Consider the following 13,190-nt stretch of genomic DNA (forward strand, 5'->3'; position numbering starts at 1 on the left):
TTCCTTCCTTCCTTCCTTCCTTCCTTCCTTCCTTCCTTTCTTCCTTCCTTCCTTCCTTCCTTTCTTCCTTTCTTCCTTTCTTATGTTTATTTATTGAGAGAGAGAGAGGGAGAGAGAGAGAGAGAGAGAGCATGTGAGTGACTGAGGGGCAGAGAGAAAGGGAGAGAGAGAATCCCAAGCAGGTTCTGTGCTGTAAGCACAGAGATGGAGGTGGGGCTCGATCTCATGAACCATAAGATCATTACCTGAGCTAATATCAAGAGTTGGATGCTTAACCAACTGAGCCACCCAGGGGCCCATGCAAATCCTGTTTATTTATATCCTTTTTGCTTACACTTTTCTGGCCTCAACATGTCTTCCTTCTCATCTTAAACCCACATTCCCATCATGATAAATATGGATACTTTTGCCCTTGGCATGAGTAATCACAATACCCATATTTAAGGAGTGTACTTTTAGGTTCTAAATAGATCACTAAGTCAGATCAGGTATGTTATATCACATTCTTTTCCATGGCCCTCAAAAGAGCAGTTTCTCACTTATACTGTTGATCCAATCCATATGACAGGTCAGATTTGCTTGGGATTCACATATTACTCCATAGATTTTAAAGAAAGTTGATTGGCTTTTAAGATCAGGAAGGGATTCTCCCACCCCTCAGCATGAGGAAGTGTTAACACAAGCACCATACAAATAATTGTGGCTTCATTGTGTCACTCTCCACTGTGTAAAAATATAGGAGTCTCAAGCCCAGGAGGGGGGTGTTATACAATAAAGTACTTGTGAAACACTGAGGTGTGAGGTGCGAGTCTTCAGAGAATGGCAGACATGATGGCAAACTGGAGTGTGTCTCCCTGCTGTGCCTTGCCCATCACCTACAGCCTCAAGGCATACACACTAAAAAATGGAAACATGGTGGTAGCCACACAGGGCTGGGGCTGCGGGCTGTCACTCCTGGGATCATGGTCTGAAATATTATTGTTTTGTGTTGCAGATCTCCTACAAATATCTTATTATTGCTCTTGGAATCCAACTGGACTATGAGAAGGTACTATTTTAAAATTTATTTATTTACTTTTAAAAAGAAATAGAGAACACAGGGGAGGGGCAGAGGGAGAGAGAGAGAGATTGAGAGAGAATCCCAAGCAAGCTCTGCACTGACAGTGTGTCTTGAACTGAAGAACTGTGAGATCATGACCTGAGCCAAAATCAAGAGTCCAGTGCTGATGGACTGGGTCACCCAGGTGCCCTGAGAAGGTACTATTTTAAACTACTTCTGTGTTACACTGGCCTATTTATGCTAAGATCAAATGCTGCATTTAGTTGCTTGGTATTCATTTTGACAGGAAATAGTTCTAAGGGGTTATCTTATTTTTTTTTTTCTTAAAATGTTTTAAAATATGTTATTTATTTCTGAGAGAGAAAGAGAGAGAGACAGCGTGAGCAGGGGAGGGTCAGAGAGAGCTGGAGACACAGAATCTGAAACAGGCTCCAGGCTCTGAGCTGGCTGTCAGCACAGAGCCTGATTCAGCGCTCGAACCCACGAACCGTGAGATGATGACCTGAGCCGAAGTCAGACACTTAACTGACTGAGCCAACCAGGCGCCCCAGTTTTTTTTTTCCCCCTCAGCAGTCATTTTTATGGTTTTTAAAAAATCACCTGTAAGATTCTGTCAATGATGATGATATATTTTAGCTTTAAGCTTTAATCCGAGTTTAGCATGTCCATGCCCTAATGGCAAGTCTTGCAAAACAGCGGGCTTTTCCACACTCCCAGGAAAACTGCCTTGCTGTGTGGGACCGAGTTGCGTCTTCCTCTACCAAGCTCCATGGCGTCCCTGCAGTGTAATGTCCTGCTCCCTGACCTGATCGGCCACAGGAGGAGTCGGATCTCCTCTCTTTCTGTGACTCTCCCTGCCTCTCTCTGCTCCCAAGTTCCCAGGGAAGCAACATGAATGATGAGGAGTCTTAAACTGCCCTTTGTGACCAGTCTCCCTGAAAGGAACCTGGTTACCTCTTTGTGGCACCTTTTCCCTTGACAACAACGTCTTCAAACTAGAGGAAAGTAATGAGGGAGATAAAAGATCAGCTATTTGTTTATCTCTTGGATAGTGTGTTTTGCTTTGGGAACGAGGAAGTATGGAGTTCGTGTGAGAAGAACCTTAGGCAGTGGTCAGGAGCCTTGGCGTCTGGTTCTGTAAGGTTCTAGGTGGTCTCTCAGCCTTGCTCTCCTCAGTTTCTTCCTCTGTGTCATGCCTCAGAGGTGTGCAGCGAGTATCCACTGTTAGCATGGAGTGAAACTTCAGAAACATTAAAACACAAGGTGATTTTATAATAACAGTGATAATGATGATTGTTGAGACTGCTGATATTATAACTACTTAAACTGCAGCAGGAGATACGATCGGAGAAATAGTTGCTTATTACACTGAGGAGGAGCCCTCTGTTTCCTTGAGAGCTGAGGGATGGGTGTTGAGTGGTGGACCTCCGGTCTGGAGGGCTCTGGGAGGTTCTGAAGGAGCAGCACATCTTGATGACTGTTGTTTGCTGGTTCTCCACGCTTGCTGGAAGAACTGGTGCTTGACTCTCAACTCAATCTATTTCATCTTCATTGTCCTCTATAAACCTCCTAACATTGAAGACCAATCTTCCCTGCAGGGATACACTAACACTTATGGAGCATGTACTGTGTGGGTGTTATTTTTCCAAGCACTTTACATGCACAGTCTCATGTACTTCTGCCAATAACCCTCTGAAGCAGTTACTTTTATCCCCATTTTATAGGCAAAGAACATAAACTTCTTAGTGTACATTAGAACCACCCAGAGAGCCTGTTAAAACAGATTTCTGGGCCTGCCCATGAGTTTCTGAATCAGGAGGTCTGGGTGGGGACTGATAATTTGCATTTCTAGTAAGTTCCCAGGTACCCAGCTTTGAGACCCCATTGGCTTAGGGATATTAGGTAATTTACCCAGGGTTATAACACTTGTAAGCTGGGACTCAAGCCAGATCTGTGGGGTTCCCAAGTCCATGTTTTTAATTACCTGCCTTTATTAAGAGTCTCATTTGGTACAACCTTTGCTTGTTTAATTATTATTATTATTATCATTATTATTATTTTAATATAATTTATTGCCAGATTGGCTTACATACAATACCCAGTGCTTATCCCAACAAGTGCCCTCCTCAAAGCCTATCACCCACTGCCCCCTCTCCCACCCCCATCAACTCTGAGTTTATTCTCTGTATTTCAGAGTCTCTTATGTTTTGCCTCCCTCCCTCTCTGTTTGTAACTATTTTCCCCCTTCCCTTCCCCCATGGTCTTCTGTTAAGTTTCTCAAGGTCCATATATGAGTAAAAACATATGGCATCTGTCTTTCTCTGACTGACTTATTTCACTCAGCGTAACACCCTCCAGTGCCATCCCCGTTGTTGCAAATGGCATGATTTCATTCTTTCTCATTGCCAAGTAGTATTCCATTGTATATATAAACCACATCTTCTTTATCATTCATCAGTTGATGGACATTTAGGTTCTTTCCATACTTTGGCTGTTGCTGAAAATGCGGTACAACCTTTGATAATGGGTAGGTGAAGTTTGCAATTATTGACAATATGGCTGTTGGTTCTGCCTGTCATTCTTCTTCTTCCCATGAAGGCAGACAATTCTCCAAAAAGGAAGTATGGCTGTGGTTTCTTGTCCTCACTGTAATGGTGGGAAGAGATCTATCCAAATCATGGCTCCGAGGCCAAGGAGGCAGAGGGGTTCCCCGGGGCTGAGCCCATTCTGTGGTTTGACAGTTGACTCCAGGCCCATAGCCACAGTCTAAGCGGATCCCTCACCCACCTACCTGCCTGCTCCAATGTGTGTGTGAATACTGGGGGCTAATAATTGGACTGAAATACTTGAGAGGTTTTAGAAATGGCAGAGAACAAAGGCTCTAAACAAGAGTTTTTTCACTTTGGTCAAAAAATTAACATGCCTGTGAATTTGCACTTTGTTAAAAAATAGTTTCTTGGTGTGCCTTCTTGCAGATTAAAGGCTTACCTGAAGGTTTTGAGCATCCCAAAATCGGGTCCAATTACTCAGTGAAGACAGTAGAGAAGACATGGAGAGCTTTGCAGGACTTCAAGGAGGGCAATGCCATCTTCACCTTCCCAAATACCCCTGTGAAGTGTGCTGGGGCCCCCCAGAAGATCATGTATTTGTCAGAAGCCTACTTCAGGAAGGTATGTTTATGTCCAGGGACAGAGACAAGGAAGGCAGATGGTGCCCATCCAGTGATGCCAGAATTCCATTTTATCCATGTCAAAATACCTTTTTTATTTCTAAATTTTTATTATGTATGTACAAAATTATATAATTGGAAGTTTATAAACTAGAAAAAAAAGGAAGTCCCTATAATCCAATTACTCTAATATAGCTGCTGTTATCAATTTGATATGTCTATTTTTTCCCTATACTTTTTTTTAACATGGTTACAATCATACCATGCAAATTTAGATGTTTTCATTGTTATTAAATAGTCTTTGTAACATTCTTTCCAATGTGTATATAGAAATCTCCTGGGGAGACATGTTAGAGATGGTTTAAATATTTCCATACAGTTGGACAATTGGTCATACATTGTTTGTTCTTACACATACAATATCCTCAATTACTCCTGCTTAAGGTGAAGGTTATGTATATTTTCTGGCTCTTTTAAAAAAATTTTCTTTAATGTTTATTGTTTGAGAGACAGAACATGAGCAGGGGAGGGGCAGAGAGAGAGAGAGACAAAGAATCTAAAGCAGGCTCCAGCTCTAAGCTGTCAGCACAGAGCCAGATGTGGGGTTTGAACCCAGGAGCCATGAGATCATGACCTGAGCCAAAGTTGGACACTTAGCCGACTGAGCCACCCAGGTGCAATATTTTCCAGCTCTTAATAAACATCATTGAGAATACAGTAGGCAAATGCCAATTGTAAAGGCAAAAAAAAAAAAAAAAGTTGATCTAGAACTTGAAACCTTCATGGAAAGAGGTATTTGGGTGGGGACACTCCCAGCATTCCTCAAACACACATGTCAGAGCCAGTGTCCACAGCTTGAGCACACCTGTCATGAAGCTGCAGAAAGCTGTTCTCGCCCTACTGCCCTTGTGTGAGATGTCGCGTTTGGTTTACCACAGCGTGGTTTGACTTGAGGCAGTATCAGGATTCACAGCCCTCTGTGGTTCTGTAAAGGGACAGGGAAGAGAAGGGGAGAGAAAGGGAGGGGTAGATGGGACTGAAGAGCCTTTAGACATGCGCTTGGAACCACACTGGGAAGTCTTCACCTGAGTTATGCAAACCTTTGCCAACCCCCCAGGGAATTAAGCAACAGTTGGAGTCATCACTTCTATTTCTAAGAAAGGGCCTTCTGGGTCATGAGAATTCCTGGATGGCACAGGAAGTTGGAGGTTCTCACCCACCTCACTTCTTTTAAATAGTGTGATCCAGGTGAGCACATCCTAAAAGGAGCTGAACAAAGGAAAAGGGGAGGAGACCGGCTGTTTCTTCCTTCCTGGAATTGTCTTTGCAAAACTCTTTTCTTCTAAGTCTCTGAAGGCTGAGAGGAAGTGTCTCTTTCAGGTGCCATAAGATCTTAGGCATTTGGGAGAATACGAGCCTCTGAAACACATGAAGAAATCTAGTGTGTAGGAGCCAGTAGGGCGGGAACTCTGTTCACTGCTGCTCCGGCTGCAGCTAGAGCAGTGCCTGGCCAACTCTAGGACCTCATTAAGTATTTACTGAGTGAATGAACAAATGAGTATATGAATAAACAGTTCAGCTCATCTTTCCCTGGACTTGACCTTCATCTCTGGCCTTCAAATAAACAGTGCCCTCTTAACCCCCCTGATTCAAATGTGCCCTTAGCTGCCGTGTCACTGGCAGAAAATAATAAAGAGGCAGTGCATGGGCTCATACCTTGCCCCACCAGCGCAGAGTGACAGGGAAAGGTGGTAAGCTCTCTTCTGAGGTTTTAATTCTTGTGCATGTTAAAAAAAAAAAAAAAAAAAGAGTGGCTGAAGTAATGCTTTGGTGTCGACGGTTTCTGTTCTTTCCTTTTTTCCCAGACGGGAAAGCGATCCAAGGCCAATATCATCTTCAACACTTCCCTGGGAGCAATTTTTGGGGTTAAGAAGTATGCTGCTGCCCTTCAGGAGATCATTCAGGAGCGGAACCTCACTGTTAACTACAAGCAAAACCTCATCGAAGTCCGAGCCGATAGACAAGAGGCTGTTTTCGAGAATCTGGACAAACCTGGAGAGACCCAAGTGATTTCAGTGAGTGGCGAGGTCAAGCTGTCGGCTAAACGGTGCCCTAGATGCCAACAACACTGTGGCGCCCTCCTCCCTGTTGCCATCCTCGGGCTGGGGGAGGCTGGTTACGATGGCAATGAGCATATTAGGGCAGTGGGTAGGAGAGAGGGTGGACCAGGATGGGTGGGGAAGGGAAACAGGTAAGAGGCTATATCCATGGGCTGGGGAGGGTGTATCTACTGGTTTCAAGTGAATTTTTTTATCCTATTTTCTATCTCCACTTTTCTTCTACTGGGTCCCCTGAAGCAGCCAAAAATATGTGATGACTTCAGGTCTGCCTAGAATTCAGGAAGGGCTTCCTTAAATGGAGGATTTTGTGATTGTCTCAATTTATGCTGTGTGAGAAACAGCCCTGCTTGTGGGTAGTTTACGTGTGACAGGGGTGTCTTTCCCCTGTGGAAGAGGTTGTCTTTAAACACCTTTCACTGGTGCACAAAAGGGAGCACTTCAAAACCCTTGAAAGGTGTTTTGTAGCCACACCCTAACTTGGGAAGATTGAGCCTCTGTCTATGGGCTTGGATCCTGTCTGTCTGTTTCGTCTTCTGCGTCGCGGGAATAGTACTTTTGTAGAGGCGTATGAGGATTAAGAACAAGATGTAAAGGCATCTGGAGAAGCATACATGGAAGAATCATTTGTTTATATCACTCTGGCAAGAGCTGTTAGCAATGAGAAACTGACGTATAGTGACATTTTATTCATTCAGCAGTTTTAGAGGAATGAAGGGTTCCATAAAAAAGGAATTTTGAAGTGAACCAACAACTAATCTTGTAAACATCAAAACTTCACGTTTTAGGCTTTCTAGTGCGGGCTTTTTCTAAAATGTATTGCACACTTTTTCCCTTTCTTAAATGGTGTGTCTTGACTATCATTTAAGGTGTTACTGACTCAAGTAAATTAAACTTTTATTTGCAAATAATCTTAAACTTCGAGAAGCTGGGAAAAATGCAAACAGTACAAAGAAAACTGTACAGTGTGTAGCCTTTACCTAGATTCGCTTATTTTAGTTTTACCCTATTAGCTTTATCATTTGATCTCTCTCTCTCTCTTCCACACATAATGTAATATAATATGATGTGATATGATATAATATTCCCGAAGCATCTACAGGTAAGTTATGTATGCATCATACATCATGGCCATTTACCTAAATTCTTTGCTGTAAATCTCTTGAGAGGTCCCTCTTCTCTTACATAACCATAGTACAGTTACCAGTTCAGTAAATTTAGCATGGATACAATGTTTTCATCTACCATTTGTATTCCAGTTTTGTTGATTGACCCAATAGCATTTATAGCACGCTTCTTCCTCCAGGGCAGAACCCAGTCAACAGGCAGATACTGCGTTTACTTGTGATGTCTCTTTTTAAAATTTTTTTTTTAATGTTTTATTTATTTCTAGGAGAGAGAGAGAGAGAGAGACAGTGTGAGCAGGGGAGGGTCAGAGAGAGAGGGAGTCACAGACTCTGAAACAGGCTCCAGGCTCTGAGCTGGCAGTCAGCACAGAGATGTGGGGCTCGAACCCACGAACCGTGAGATCATGACCTAAGCGAAAGTCAGGCGCTTAACCGACTAAGCCACGCAGGCGCCCCTACTTGTGATGTCTCTTGAGCATCCTTTGATCTGGAACATTTCCATAGCCTTTTCTGGTGGATATTTTGGAAGAATACAGCCCTCCCCCTTTTATTTTTTAATTGCATGTTCCTCATGTTGGGTTTGTTGATGTTTTCTTGTGATCAGTTTTAGGCTATGCATTTTATTTTAAGTTTATTTATTCATTTTTGAGAGAGCAGTGGTGGAAGGGCAGAGAAAAGGGGGGCAAAGGATCCAAAGTGGCTTCTGTGCTGATAGCAGAGAGCCTGATGCGGGGCTCGAACTCACAAGCTGCAAGATCATAACCTGAGCCAAAACCAAGAGTTGGATGCTTAACTGACTGAGTCACCCAGGTGCCCCTCAGGCTCTACATTTGAGACTGAAATGCTGCTTAAGCGATGTCGTGTCTTTCTAGTGTATCACCTTTGAGAGCACATGATGGTCATCTACCCCTCATTGATGATATTTATTTTTATCACCAGTCAAAAGATGGCCCAATTTCTCCACTGTGTATTATTATCTTTTCCTCCTTTGTTACTAATAAGAAGTCTGGGGCGAGACACTTTAAGATCAAGCAAACACCTTACTCCCTCCTCATTAGGTTTCCCACTGGATTTACCATCCACTGATGACTTTTGCCTAGTCCAGTCTTTATTATGGCGGCTGCAAAATGATGATTTTTCCAATCAAGCATTCTCTCCACCATTCACAGTAGGCTGTTGGCATTCTGTCTGCAAAAGCCCTCCCTTCTCTCAATTAATTAGTTATAGGTATAAACTTATGTTTTTTTTTACTGCCTCCAGTAGTTTGTAATTCATTGCTGTCCTTAATACATTACCGTCCTTTTGGTGCTCAAATTGTCCCAGATTTGGCCAGTGGGAGCCCTTTCAAGAGGGCTATGTCCTTGTGACATGTTGCCATCATATTTTGAGCACTTTCTTGCTTTCTGGGGTCACAGCATGTCCCAGACTCATCTAGTATCCATCTGCCCCGACTCAGGGTCATTATGTTGAATAGCCTTTATAAAGGCCTCCTAGGACTAGTTATCACCTTATAAAAGGGTCTCAAAGTACTCTGCTGTTTGATTTTGTATGTGTCCTTTTTGTGGCTTTCCAGGTTTCTTCTTTTCTGGGTGTCAGGCAGTTTGAGTGACGTTAGAAGGCCCTTCCCGCTTCAGCTCTTTTAAGCTGCTGCTGTTAATTCTTTAGTGGCTGGAAAATGAGAGAGCCAAACTTGTTTGATTCTTTGTAAAGTAACAGTGAATGGGCTACAAGTGAGGGCCCACAACATACTTTTATGAGCAAACTATACGGGCTTGAGGGCATGAACTTCATTTTGTTATTTGGTCTTTTTTACTTTGGTTCTCAGCTGTGCTGAGGATTGTTGAAGCTGCAGATAGAAACTTGGATACCTAAATCGTTATCGTTCTTTTAAAGGGTTTATAAAGAAAAGAGATATTTGTATCCCCTTTAAATAATAGGATTTCAGGTCAGATTTTCTTTCCAGACCCAATTCTACTCTTAAAATATGAATTTCAGGGGCGCCTGGGTGGCTTAGTCGGTTAAGCGTCCGACTTTCGCTTAGGTCATGATCTCGCGGTTCGTGGGTTCGAGCCCCGCATCGGGCTCTGTGCTGACTGCCAGCTCAGAGCCTGGAGCCTGTTTCAGTCTGTGACTCCCTCTCTCTCTGACCCTCCCCTGCTCACGCTGTCTCTGTCTCTCTCTCCTAGAAATAAATAAAACATTTAAAAAAAAATATATGAATTTCAAAAAATCTACCAACAGGTGTTAAAGTGGTGGCTCTCAGCCCTGGTCCCTGGGAAGCTTTTAAATCTTCTGATGTCTGGGTCTAATCCCCAGGTTTTATTTTTAAATTAAAAAAATTTTTTTTATATCTTTATTCTATTATGAGAGACAGAGAGAGAGCAGGGGAGGGGCAGAGAGAGAGGGAGACACAGAATCTGAAGCAGGTTCCAGGCTCTTAGCTGTCAGCACAGAGCCCGAAGCGGGGCTTGAACCCACGGACTGTGAGATCATGACCTGAGCTGAAGTCGGACGCTTAACTGACTGAGCCACCCAGGCGCCGCCCCCCACCCAGGTTTTGATTAATTAGTTTGGGCGGTGGACTGATGATTGGGCGTTTCAAAAGTTCCTCTAATAATTCTCATATACAATCAGGATTGAGAACTACCTTATTCCTTTAATTGTAAGGAATTAAAAGAAAGAAAGAAAAAGAAAGCCTACAGCCTAACCCCACACTGTTCAGTGGTCAACTGTGATGTGTTTCTTTGTTGTTGTTGTTGTTTTGTTTATTTATTTTGAAAGAGAGAGTATGAGAGAGAGCATGAACAGGGGAGGGGCAGAGAGAAAGGGAGAGAGTGGATCCTAAGCAGGCTCAGAGCAGAGCCTGACTCGAGGCTCAAACTCATGAACTGTGACATCATGACCTGAGCTGAGATTAAGAGTTAGATGCTTAGGGGTGCCTGAGTGGCTCAGTTGGTTAAGTGTCAGACTCTGGCTCAGGTCATGATCTCATGAGTTCGAGCCCCGTGTTGGGCTCTGTGCTGACAAACTCAGAGCCTGGAGCCTGCTTCAGATTCTGTGCCTCCCTTTGTCTGCCCCTCCCTAGCTTGCACTCTGTCTCTTGCTCTGTATCAAAAATACATAAACATTAAAAAGAAAAAAAGAGAGAGAGAGAGAGAAGCTTAACTGAGCCACCCATGCACCCCTGTAATGTATTTCTTTATAGATAAACAAATGGAAGTTGAAGTAACTTACCCATATAATAAATTTCTGTTTTTTATTGTAAATGAACCTGTTCCTTCAAGCCAAAGCTTCTAAGACTGTCACCTACAGGTTTCATGTGTCCAGATTGCTAGGAGATTTTGCTAAAGTGCCGATTCCTATGCCTCACCCAGACCTACTGGATTGGGATCACAGGTGGTGGGGCCCAGGAACCTGCCTTTCCCACAGGTCACCCAAATGCTGCTTATAAACATTTAAGTTTGAAAACCACAACCCTGAATAGATTATTTATGTTATGAAGGAGAACCAAGTTATTTATCACACACAGTTTATGGAAATAGTGGATAAAGAACAAGCTACAACCAAATGCCAATGTTAATCTTTAATAAATCTATAAAGCAGATCCTACTATATCTTTCGCAGGATATTGGTGTGAGTAAAACTTCATGCCTTTATGATGATTATATGGAAATATTCTAGCAAAGATGTGTGGAATTCATGTGTACTTGTGAAATTTAAGCACATTAACGCCAACAGGTAGATATGACTCTGGGAAGACTTAGCCCTCAGCTAAAAAAAAGTCGTTCTACTTAACTATAGAAAAACAGACATAGCTTTAATAATGTGGTGGCTCATGGCTGCGGACCATTCCATTCATTATCCTGCAGACATGTGCTTAGTTTCCTCATTCATTAACACAGCCAGCCTCAGGAACCCATGCCCTTAAAGAACCACCCAAGATCACCTTGCAGAGGAGCAGAGCCCATTGACAGAACTTTTTTACTTTAAGGTTAATTAAGCTTATAATTGTCTGAGAGGGGGAATAAATACAAGTCACCTCTTTACCTCCCTGTGCTGTCAAAGACTGTCCAGCCCTGACAAGGGTGTGGACCTCCTTATAGAAACCAGGGGCTATGGGCTATCACAAGGTGGGGATTGTCTTAAGATGCTAAAGTTTTCGCCTTAATGAAATGTTTGTGGAGCTCTTAAATCAGCTTGAAATTGCTGGATGGAGTTTATAAATAATAATAAAACGAGTAGAAAGAATAAACCACAAAAATATCACATAAGCAAGTAAGTATTTCATAAACAAACAACAAATGAAATGAGCCATCCAAATTGATTGGGATGGGCTAGTGCACTGCTACCAAGGGTAACACTGATCTAGGTTTTCTGGGAAAAACATACAAACAGACAAACTATCTTGTCCCCCTACGCTATTCAGTAAACCTATTACTGAAGCAGATCTCTCTCTCCAAAATGCTAGCTAATATTCACATCACCCTTTATGTCATCTTTTGTATTAAAATTTTTTTAATGTTTATTATTTATTTTTTAGAGAGAGACAGATAGAGCATGAGGAGGGGAGGGGCAGAGATTGAGGGAGACACAGAATCTGAAGCAGGCTCCAGGCTCCAAGCTGTCAGCACAGAGACTGATGTAGGGCTCAAAACCCACAAACCAGAGATCATTACCTGAGCTGAAGTTGGATGCTCAACTGACTGAGCCACCCAGGCGCCCCCTTTTATGTCATCTTAAGTTGGTGTTCCGATGGCTTCCTTTATGTATTTTGAGAGTTGACCCATGTTTGAAAATGGTGCTCACTTAACCAGCCATGAACATGGCCTTTGTGGGCTTCAGCAACTCTGAGCACCATTTTGCGATAGAAAACGGAAGTATCAGACTTTATGAGTAGTCAGCTGAGGGTCAGGGAGAGGGCAACTGAGAAGCACCACTTCCTTTGTTTTAGTAATAATAGAAACGTCAGTGGGTTCTTTCAGAATGTTAGTGAGGTTCATTCTAGCATTTCTGATTCCCCCGTGCCTCTGGCCAGACAGATCATGCTGATTCTGTATGGGGAGACGACATCAACTGAGAGAGTGGTTAGTTGTTTTATCACCATGCTGCACGGAAGCATGGAAACCCTCAGGGCGGGTGTGGGTTAGTACAGTGTACAGTGTGCCACGCGGCCATAGTACGGTGTGTGGGTGAGGGAGATCAGGGGACAGCTGCAGGGCTGTGGAGATACTGCAGTAAACATAAATTTGGATGCTGTCCTTTTCTGTAGTATGAAATGCTTCATGTGACGCCACCAATGAGCCCGCCAGATGTCCTCAAGACCAGTCCCGTGGCTGACGCTGCTGGTTGGGTGGATGTGGATAAAGAAACTCTGCAGCACAAGAAATACCCCAATGTGTTTGGGATTGGGGACTGCACTAACCTTCCCACGTCAAAGACCGCCGCTGCCGTCGGTAAGATAACAAATGAGCTCTGTTCCTACTCTCGCAGACTGATGTCACCCTAAGGCACCATCATAACAAAAACCAGAGCCTGGCACCAACAGCATTCCATTAATAATGAAACTTTTGTGGCCTAAAAATGACTTCAACCTCCCTGACACAGAGGCAAGCTGTCTATGAACTTGGTGTCACATAAAGAAGGAGTAGTATCGCCTCACCTGCCTTTTGTAGGTCAAAGCGGTTGTTTACTGGGGGGGGGGGGGGGGGGGGGGGGGG

The 13,190-nt window shown here is 43.3% G+C and overlaps 1 protein-coding gene across 3 annotated transcripts in view; it reads left to right on the forward strand.

The window, feature by feature from the left end:
• The window catches only part of SQOR (sulfide quinone oxidoreductase), a 52,528-nt gene that overhangs the window by 32,616 nt on the left and 6,722 nt on the right, over positions 1–13,190 (forward strand). For all 3 annotated transcript variants that reach the window (XM_039250080.1, XM_039250079.1, XM_039250078.1), the window contains 4 exons: positions 995–1,048; positions 4,036–4,230; positions 6,095–6,304; positions 12,743–12,926. In XM_039250080.1, the coding sequence (XP_039106011.1) occupies positions 995–1,048; positions 4,036–4,230; positions 6,095–6,304; positions 12,743–12,926 (643 nt within the window). The remainder of the gene's footprint in view (positions 1–994; positions 1,049–4,035; positions 4,231–6,094; positions 6,305–12,742; positions 12,927–13,190) is intronic.

Source organism: Hyaena hyaena, unplaced genomic scaffold, assembly GCF_003009895.1.
Source record: "Hyaena hyaena isolate Hyena2069 unplaced genomic scaffold, ASM300989v1 scaffold_361, whole genome shotgun sequence".
Taxonomy (NCBI): Eukaryota; Metazoa; Chordata; class Mammalia; order Carnivora; family Hyaenidae; genus Hyaena; species Hyaena hyaena.